The sequence below is a fragment of the Mercenaria mercenaria genome, chromosome 8, assembly GCF_021730395.1.
Source record: "Mercenaria mercenaria strain notata chromosome 8, MADL_Memer_1, whole genome shotgun sequence".
Lineage (NCBI taxonomy): Eukaryota > Metazoa > Mollusca > Bivalvia > Venerida > Veneridae > Mercenaria > Mercenaria mercenaria.
Window position 1 is genome coordinate 6,737,225 of NC_069368.1, and position 10,397 is coordinate 6,747,621.

Here is a 10,397-nt window from a genome sequence, read left to right on the forward strand (position 1 = left end):
TACATAATTCTAAACACTTCCAGGTTGCTAATTGGAAATTTTTCATTTTTTTTCTGCAAAAAAAAATTTAGTTTTGAATTAATCACTGAAAAAAGTCCACTCTGATTTGGTATTTGCCGTAGTAAAGGATTTCTGTCATTTTGGATACAATTTAGACCAAAACACGACCTCAACATAAAATTGTTAACAAAGTGACACTATGAAATTGTTTACAACACTATAAAATGACATTATTTACAGGACAACATAAAATTGTTTCCAAGATGAAAACACGAAATTGATTATATAACAGCAATATAAAACTTTTCGTAAACATTAAATTGTTCGCAAGAAAGCAACATGAAATTGATAATACAACAATAATAAGAACTTCTTTACATAACCACAACATGAAATTGTTTATAAGACAGCAAAATAAAATTGTTAACAAGACCACAACATGATTTCAAGATAGCAACAAGATGACAACATAAAATTGCTTACATGATAGCAATATAAAATTGTTTATGTTTTATTTCAAAAATCAGCTTACCTCTGTACAACAAGACCCACTGACTGTGTTACATCTGGGTTAGACACCTGAAGTTTTTTCCACAGAGACCATACAAAATCTTTGTCAGCCTGAAAAAAACAGAAACTAGTATAACTTTTATATGACTTTTTAAGCCCTAGAAGCCCCTCAAAATCAGCTCAGAAGTATGCACTAAGGAATCCTAAAAATCATTTCAGTCACTAAAGCTCCATAATCCTGAGCAATTATAAGGCTTATAAGTAATGTCCTAAGGAATATATAGTCAAACTTATGACTCTAAAAGACCACCAGTTTTATTTTCCGGCTGAATCACTTGTAGTGTATTTTAACATAATAATTATACTGTGGAATCAATTAATTTGGAGGGCACTGAATTTCATGGTTTAGACCAAATCGGCTATTTCACTAGACACAGTCATGGATTTCATCTTTCCAACTTAAAATGAATGGGAATTTAACTCATTTGTTGAAATTTAACTCCATCAACGGACCTTACCACAAATTCCACCAAAACTAGCCCCCTGTATTTATAAAATGTAGCAAACATTTGTTTGCTTTGGGTTTAGCACATTTTTCATTTCAGTCATATAACGGACTGCAATTAATCTAACCAGTGTTACTTGATTCTGTATCTCACTTATTTTTTCTCCATAAGAAACTGCCAACTTCTGCATATGAATCAGAGGTGGAGCACAAAATGACTTCAGGCAAAACTTTATGGAGAACATACACACCTTCCGGGTGATGAACTCACTACCCTGTAGATCTGTGTTCTTCCTAATGCGCAAAATGGGTGAACAGAATCAAGTTGAAACAGGCTGAGAAAAAGATAAAGAAAATTTTTAATCCGAAGATAATTTCCAGTGCTTACCTGACTCTGTTTCAGCTCCTGTGAAAGCTGGCGGTTTTCCTCCAACAATCTGCTAATCTCACGATCGGAAGCTAGCAAAAATAAATAAATAAATATCAGGTAAATAAAACTGAAAAGACTGTTGAAGTTGTTATATAACTTTATTTGTTCTTATGTAGAACTGTAAAATCATTAATTTTCATTTGGGGCTATTTTTTGTGGGTTTCATGGTTAAGTCTATCTGTGAAATTAAATCTCAGATGAACAATTAAACTTCCATTTCATTTTATCTTCAGAGGCTGAAACCCAGACGCATTGGAAGAGGTCATTTAAAGGTATGTTTATCTATAGCGTGAGTGGCCCAAGAGCCCCCCATTTGAAAACATTTGGGAGAGGACCTTATAATGATACTTCAGACCAAGTCTAATGAAGATCCATCAAGCAATTCATGAGAAGACTTCATTTGAAGGCATTTTCATTTTAGCTCTTGCGGCTTCTGAATGGGGCCAAGCACCATTTGGACAAATTTGGGAGAGGACCTTCCCATGATGCTACAGATCAAGTCTGATGAAGATCCATCAAGCGGTTCACAAGAAATTGTATATATGTTTTTTTTTAAAGCTCTGGCGGCACCTAATGCCCAGGTGAACCATTTAAATAAATTTGATTTATATAGGCACATGCCAGAATGTTACTGATCAAGTTTGATGTAGTTCTGACCGGTACTTTCGGAGTAGAAAATGTTTAAGTAAAAATGCAGATACAGGACCATCCAACTATAACTAATAGCTCATCCTGTACAAAGTCTAAGTGAGCTTAAAATTAATTTCATCAAGAGTTTGATTATACAGTTAAACTTATATTAAGCACACAGTCAACAGTGCTCAAGCTAGCTATTTACAGCAGGGCGCATCGCCCGTTCCTAAATTCGTTCCGCCCTGTTGCCCTGCCAGGCACCCTGCCCGTTTTACAACCATTCATTTCTTTTTTTTAGCCAAACTTCCCTTTTTTGCCTCAGTGATTATAATACACTGCTTTATTGCCCCCTTTTTATCGAGTGATACACGCCGGGGGGTAGGGGGGGGGCATTGACATAATTAGCAAACAATTAAACAATTACCTGCCGTAATCGTGCCCGAGGCAGACCGTGATATTTTAGACTGCTCCACTAGCATTAAAATCATTGAACCTTAGTGTTAAAACAGTTTGCAAACCAGTCTGAAATCATTATCATTTCGCGCCACCTGTCAAAGTGTACTTTCGTTTTCGGTAATATAGTCGTAAATACCCCTTTATACACAACTGAAACTTAAGTCTAGACAAAAGACATTTATATGTAATTAATAAAAATCGATCACAATCAAATTTAATTAGGAAAATATTTTGATTTTATCGTTTTACAAGTTTTTGAAATCGAAAGTAAGTTGTCGTCTGCTTTGTGAAATTGCCGATTTTTCATGAAGATTTCTTTGAAATTAGTTTACTAAGATGTAATGACAGGGTACACTTTAATGTCAGATACTGTGAAATGCTGTTAAACTGTCTTTGCATCATAATATTTTTTCAAAAATATTGTTTAAACTGGACATTCGACGACTTTTAGAAAAAAGTGTAACCATATCCGGATATAAAATTTTGGATACCCGGAATATGTCTATTACAAGTGCTAAACTTGCTTTTAGACTGTTGTAAGTTAAAAACTTTGCCTGATTTCATTTATTTAAGTGGAAGTTTAAACTTTATTTTCTGTATATAATATGTTGCAGGTATAAATTTATAAATATCAAGTAGCCTACATGGAGAAGATGTGTACTGAAATTGTAACAAGTAAAATAGGCCTAAACACATAGATATTGTTATTCAGTATGCAATTACAAAGAAATGTTACAAGTTGAAAATCAATGCCAAGTAAAATACAAACAGCAGAATTTTTAGTTAATAAATAGGTGCATTAGAGATGACAGACATAGCCTATTAAAAGACCATACCTAAAGTGTGCCAAAAAACATGCCTAAATTATGCCAAATTCCATGCCTAAAATATATTAAAATGCACTGTATGCATGGACCAGTTATATTTTTTTCCCGGGGGAGCACGGTCCCAGACCGACCACCACCCCAGAAGTGCCCTTTTCAGTGCCAGCACCCTGCCCTTTTTTAATCCTAGCTGGAGCACTTGTCAAGGTAGTTGCATAATCTGGCTGCTAAAGACAGGTGGCTGGTTAAAACAGACATGTCAAAAATTAGAACAAAAAGTCAATTGGGGAATGTTTGCTTACTAGCTGCATAAGACATTTGACTGCCTAAAACAGGAGTCTGCTAATGCAGATTCAACTATATCTCTTCTCTATTTACCAGGAAAAGCAGATAATGAGGATCATAGGACACTTCACTCTTTGAGCAAATACTCCGTATTGTAAAAATGAAACATGAGATTTCACCCCATATAAAGCTCGGCTGAATACAGTTAAGTTATATGAACTCTGTATTTTTCACGAAAACCTATTTTTGAGACACCCCGAAGAATTGCAATAAGTATAGTAAACGGTTTCACTGCTTTAGAGCGAAGAATGGAAAATTGAAACAAGAAACTAAATTAAGTTTTGCCCAATAACAAGTATAGATAATTCAATGGTTAATCTATGAAACATAAAACAAAAGTCGACATGTTCACCCAGACAATTTTCCGACAACCAATTTGGCGACTTCTATCCCTAGACAGTGCCATGTTCAATTTCCCCATTTTGATAGAGAAGTCAACAAACAATCTTTAAAGCCGTTATAATTTTCACATTAGTACATGCATCAAGTGCCATTCAGGGAGACTCTCATTAAATTAGTGTTCGTAACATCATTATTGGTCAACAAAAACAATTAGGGGGCTTTCTTAGTGACGTGAACTTAAATATTCTGCACGGAGGGAAAGGGTGTTTGAAGAAGAAATAAAAATTGTCAATCTGTCGACGAGTATTTGTCTAGAACTTGTCATAGTATACATTGCCTATGATTTTCAACAAGTTCTTGTCTTCAAAGAAGACCCGAAGCCTGACAGGACGTGCGTTAATGAAATGTTCTTGTATTTTTCTCTCGAATTGAAGCTGACCGTAAGTAATAAAATGATAGGTCAGTTTGTTTTAGCATCTACATAAACACTTTAATCAACACCTTAAGTATAGTATGTTACTGTTATTTACCGTACATGTACTTTGTTATAAGTAAAAACACTAATTTTGCATAGAATTTTTCCCCCTGTTTTAACAATTTGTGTAAGTTACAGAAATATTCTTTAAAGATATATTTTGCTGATCTTTCACTAAAATATTTCATCATTAAATACTGATCTAAATCTAGAAAATCCTCATCAAATATATCTATCTACTTTATAAACTAAAGTACTTCGCGTATACATGCATCTGAGCATTCACAATAAAATCATATCAAATAACAGTCATTCATTAATGAAAAAAAACATTCCCACTGAGTTTGCCCTATTGTGCAATATTTTATCCCTAGCCCATGTGTCTGTTTATTCACAAACAGTTAACATGTTTATTTGATGTTTTAAAGACACCATGCAGCAAGTGTTCCTAAAATTTAAATATGAAGTTTGGGCATAATGTCTCTTTAATTTTCGTATGATTTTCCAAAGGTTGGTGATTTTTCCCAACTAAAGGGAGGTAAAAAATACAGGAAAGCATATAAATCAAACGAGGATATCTTTCAAGCAATGGGATGCCATGCCCATTGTTAAGGGGACTCAGTAATGGACAAATTAGTTGAATAACTAATAGGAAACTGGGGCGTAGGAATGCTGATCTATGGCCGACAGTGGACTGTACATCTCTAAACTGCTTGAGAAAATAGTCCCCGTAATTAAACCCTAACACTGCCTACGAGCTAAATAGAACAAAAATTCTTAGCTACAGTGACAATCCGTGCCCTAGACTGACCGGGACTTGTCAACGTTCACACCTCCGTGTGACAATCAGTAATCACAGCAGCAGACATAATCACCAATGATATTTTCTATGTGATAACTTACTTATTTCAGGGTAATGTTAGATTTATAATGGACACAGAAAATTACAAAAGGTGTTACATTTTAATACTTGCTAACTTCTGGCATTTTTTTTCTAAAAAATAGACACGAAAGACAGGAAAGATAATAAATTGTATTGTCCTTTAACAGGAATTACCCCTCCAGTCCAAAAGTCAAGTCCCCTTGAACCAATACATAATCATTTTTAACGGTACTGATGTTATGCAACTGTGGACAGTTAACCTAATCAGTGTTCCTCTATTCTGTACTAGTACTAGCCTGTTCTCTGCAAATTGCTGTCAACTTCTCTGCATGACTCTGAGGTGGAGACAAAATGATTTCAGATAAAACATCTTTTATCATGTCTTCGTGGTGAATGTACTCCTTGACCTGGGATCAAACTCAAAACCCCAGTGATCCACTGAAATGTTCTTCCCCTACTGAGCTCAGAGTGGGTGGACTATTCAATAACTGATCATTTTTATTACTATTCAAATAATGCAGCGGGCTGTTTTTACATATTTACAGACTACAGAAGTGTGTTTCATGAGTAAATACTGTCTAGAAACTGCTGAATCATTTAGCATAAATTACTATAATGAAAATACTTTTTAAATTTAGAAAAAAAGACATAAATCTAGTAGTGTGTTCCTTTAAAATCAAAGCAAATTAGATATAAGGTACTCGAGTGTTGCCAACACTACTTGATTATTAAATATCACTTTCAAGGCAATAACTCGGATTTAAATTTCATTAATGGCTCAAAATGACTTTGTTTATATTAAATTTGGCTGCCACATTTTGTTATGAACATAAAAAAAAACAATATTTTTTTTGTAAAAGTCATATTTTCGATAATAGTTTTCTCAATATTTGTCAAAGGTCTGAATATCTGGTTCCGTTAGTAGGAAGTATTATTCAATATTGTACCTACCTCCCTTTATGATGCTGATCATGTAAGATCATGAATTTACGCAATATTGGAAGCAGTGATTTCTAACCATGTCATAATGCATACTCTTTATGTATCTGTTTTTAACATAGAACTAAAAGCCTTATGGGACTTTAAAATTTCTTCAAATACAGAAAAAAAAACCTTGAATCTTCAGGTTTTAACTCTTACCATGCTGGACACGACTGATTATGTCTTTGCGACCAGTGTAGATCATGATCAGCCTGCACATCCATGCAGACTGATCAAGATCTGCACTGTTTGCCATTCAGTCAGTATCTTTTTGGTAAGCACCCCTTTTAAGTTTACGGTACTGTCCAAATTGAAAGATGGACAAGTTCGTTGTAGAAATTTAGCAGGATAAATGTTAAATCAAACTACAGACAGACAGATAAGGAAATAAGTAAATAAGTACCGGTAAGTAAAATAAAATGTTTCACTAAGTGCATAACCTCCTGGCTCAAGTTCTTAGACAGTTTAGCTCAATAGGGAGAGCGCAGATCTATCGATCACAGCGTTGTGAGTTTGATCCTCAGGCAAGGTGTATGTTCTTCATGACCATTTGATAATAAACATTGTGTCATGAGTCATTTCCTCCTCCACCTCTGAATCATGTGGAGAAGTCGGCAGTTACTTAGGGAGGAAAGGTTAGTACTGGTACAGAATCTAGAAACAACTGCCCACGTTACATAACCATTTTTTCAAGATTCCATAATATAATATAACATAAAAAATTTGCTAATTTGTCTTTATATACACTTTTAGTCAAAGATGAGTCTGATTCAAAATTACATATCCCGGGCATGATTTTGAGATTTCCACAAAAACATATCCACACAATACAATAAATTACTTACCTGAAGATAATGTAACCATGGTGAAAACTTGACTGTTTTCAACATTCACATGATTTTATCCTGAAATTACAAAAACAAAATACATTTTACTTTTAACTAATAATTGAACATTCAATCTTTATACGAGACAGCCTTTACTAGCTTATACCCAATTACCATGGGGTTTGCTCGAGTGTGCAGAAATCATCTTAACATTTGTATTTCCTTTTACTTGTACACGACTTATTTATTTTCATCAAACATTAATATTTCCTTTATTCAGTGCTCTCAGTATATTTTTTCTGCAATTAGTTCTGGTTTTCAAATAGTCCTGAGGCTTTTTTTAAATCAAGACAAGGAGTACTCGAGACTTCCAGAAATTTCCAGTTAATAGTCACTGTCAATCTTATTCTACGTAAAACCGAACTTACAACCATGATAATCAATTGTCCCAGCCAACCCCTCCCCCCATGCCCGAAACTGAAAGAAGACACTGAGCTTTTGAATTTCTAGTTACTCATGTTAATTATTTATGCAATTTCTTTGGTATGTAACTGCATGGAACTTTTAAATCATAGAAGTACAAATCATGCTATCAGGTGCATGTCTAAACTCTTATTCATCTGTATGTTTTCTGTGTACTCGTATCTATATAGGTTTTGTAGAATCCTTTTTGGTCCTGTGTAGCACACAGAGCTCGACAAATTGTTTGACTGTAAATAGTTCTGCAGAATGAGCTGCTAAGAATTTCACTTATATGTCCTTCTGCAATTTTTACCTGTCCTGCAAATCATAAAGAAGTATCTACGGGAGCTATTTGAAGTCTGTCGAAAACAGTACCGATACTAGATGGAATAGTGTTCTGGACTATCCATACTGTGGCTAATAAATCATAATGAAGATACATAACTGAACTGGTTGTATTTTATAATTAAAAACCATAAACTTCTGTTGCCAACTGCTTTGATTTTCTTACTGATCTGTGTTCAAGGAACTGAAATATATTTTTGGTCAAATTCACACTCATCTTGTAGGTTGACCGTTGAGTACTACAGAAAGTTCCACTTGTCTGGAGTCGACTTCTACTTGTATTTGCAAGTGGGCAAGTGGATGTGTCAAGCCCTGACTCATCTTCCACATCAAACTAGGAAAAGTGGAACACACTACACGTTTAAACAAGCCTGTGTCGCGTTTGACTGGTAAACATTTACAAAATTTATACCCGTTTAAATTAGACGATCACCCTTCCAACCATCAAAGTCTTTCTCTGTTCATAAAACTGAATGAAACAAATGTTTACTGCCTGTTAACAATATATAGTAGCAGTAGTTGCATTTCTATATGTCTATAGTGGAAGGCCTAATATTTATAAGCTTAAGCTTGAATCCAAAGACCATGTTGAAAACAACATAACGAAAAGGTCTGTTTCAGGTCACATTGTAAACTAATAATTATCAAAAGTCATGTTGTATTGATCAAGCCTTTCATCAATATTTCATTAACAGAAGTGCTATAACAGCCTGTAAAAACATATATATCCAAAATATACTATCCGGAGACTGGTACACTTTTGGAATGTTGTCTGAAAGTAGTTTTTATGTTTTTTACTCAGTTTCCTTGACCCACTACCTAGGGTAAACCAGAGATAGTTCCTCAAATTTTGATGTTTCTTATCATAAAAAATACACTGACAGTCAGCTTTTTGAAGGAATTATGGAAAAATTGCATACGACATCGAGTGTAATAAGACTCGTGAACAGACTTTCTACACTTACTTTTGCTTTTGATATTCATTAAAATTTGTGCATTTTCTAGTTGAAATTACAACAGAATCAAATTGCATTGATATTAAACTTATTATTATACTAAACAACGGTCTAATTTAAATTTTGCACGGAGGGAAAATGGCGGGATTTAGCAGAAGATCAAAGGCAGGAGGGTGTATTTTAGAGGCAGCGTGGCGGCAGTAAAAAGGGGCAGGGCGGGGTGCCCCGATGCGTCGCTCTAGAAAAAACACTACGATTATGGGCCCCCGTTATAGAATAGAAAAAGCTAGCCCGAGTCATGACTGGTGACAATATTCTGCAATAATTGATTGATGTTTAAACGGTATTGTTTCGTGTTTGAAAGATCATGTAAATGTTTACAAAAATCTGAAACCTGGGAGCCTTACTATCTTAGTAAGTTAGTAAAAGTTTAACTTTCAATAATGATGGTTAATTAATACATGTCAGTAGTGTCAAGTCTACTGTGTTTTATATTGTAGTATATTTTTCCCATTAACAATATTATCCAGTGAAGAGTACTTCATTTCTGCCATAAATTATGGCATAATTTGAAAGTGTAGATAATGCCTATAATATAATTTTGCTGTAAATGACCAAAACTAGGTAGGATTATTTAATCTAAAACTAAAATTAACTTATTAATGTTTATTTACATCATGCAGCTGCTGCCCTTGATCAACTGATACCTGACAATTCCGTCGATAACTGTGAACTTCGATTCTTACAAACTGTCTTACCCCACCCATCGAAATTTTTGCAAGACTGAACATGACTCCAGAAATCCTCTGGCTATTTTTTGTAGCATTGCGAATGAATGACAACTTTTTTAATGCGCAGAATATAAGAAAAATATTGGAATTTCATACACAGTATATGTTAACTTCTATTTTGGAGGATAAACTGCAAAATTTAACGAAAATATACCGATATATTTCAACATCCCGGGTATGTCGTAAAGCGCCATTAATATGTCGTAAAACGTAAACAAACAATAACTAAACATTAAATTACAATGTACGAACAAATTACTTTTAAAATAAAGTTAAAATATTATCATTTTGTCTTATTTTCTTACAACTATCGTAAAAATAATATTTTAACAAATTAACGACATTAACGATAAAGTTGACATTTGGCGGGAAAGTTTGACAGGAACACGTGTCAAGTTCATTATGCAAGCGGTAAACAGTCTACACATTAATGATGTACTAACCTTTGGTAGTATAATTGTCAGTATTACCTAGGAGTAGAAGAATCTGCAGTGTGGCGGAGAGGTGACAGATGTTGAGCACACATTAGTTACACAGTTATTACAGTCTCAAACTGGATTTAGTAGCTGATAGATTCACAAGCAATAGTATAAAAACATCTTTGTCGTCTCTGCTGTATAAGTTATTTCTAA

At 34.2% G+C, this 10,397-nt stretch overlaps 1 protein-coding gene across 4 annotated transcripts in view; it reads right to left on the minus strand.

Annotated features, from left to right (window-relative positions):
* Positions 1–9,966, minus strand: part of LOC123565530 (centlein-like) — an 81,463-nt gene extending 71,497 nt beyond the window's left edge. For 2 of the 4 annotated variants that reach the window (XM_053549307.1, XM_053549304.1), the window contains exons 1-4: positions 9,920–9,966; positions 7,230–7,289; positions 1,404–1,474; positions 533–621 (exon numbers count right to left, since the gene is read on the minus strand). In XM_053549307.1, coding sequence (XP_053405282.1) covers positions 533–621; positions 1,404–1,474; positions 7,230–7,248 — 179 coding nt within the window. In that variant the 5' untranslated portion in view covers positions 7,249–7,289; positions 9,920–9,966. Of the gene's footprint in view, positions 1–532; positions 622–1,403; positions 1,475–7,229; positions 7,290–9,648; positions 9,668–9,861 lie in introns of those variants that run through there. The other 2 variants (XM_053549305.1, XM_053549306.1) reach the window with 2 other exon arrangements.
* Between the last annotated feature and the right edge of the window lie 431 nt (positions 9,967–10,397).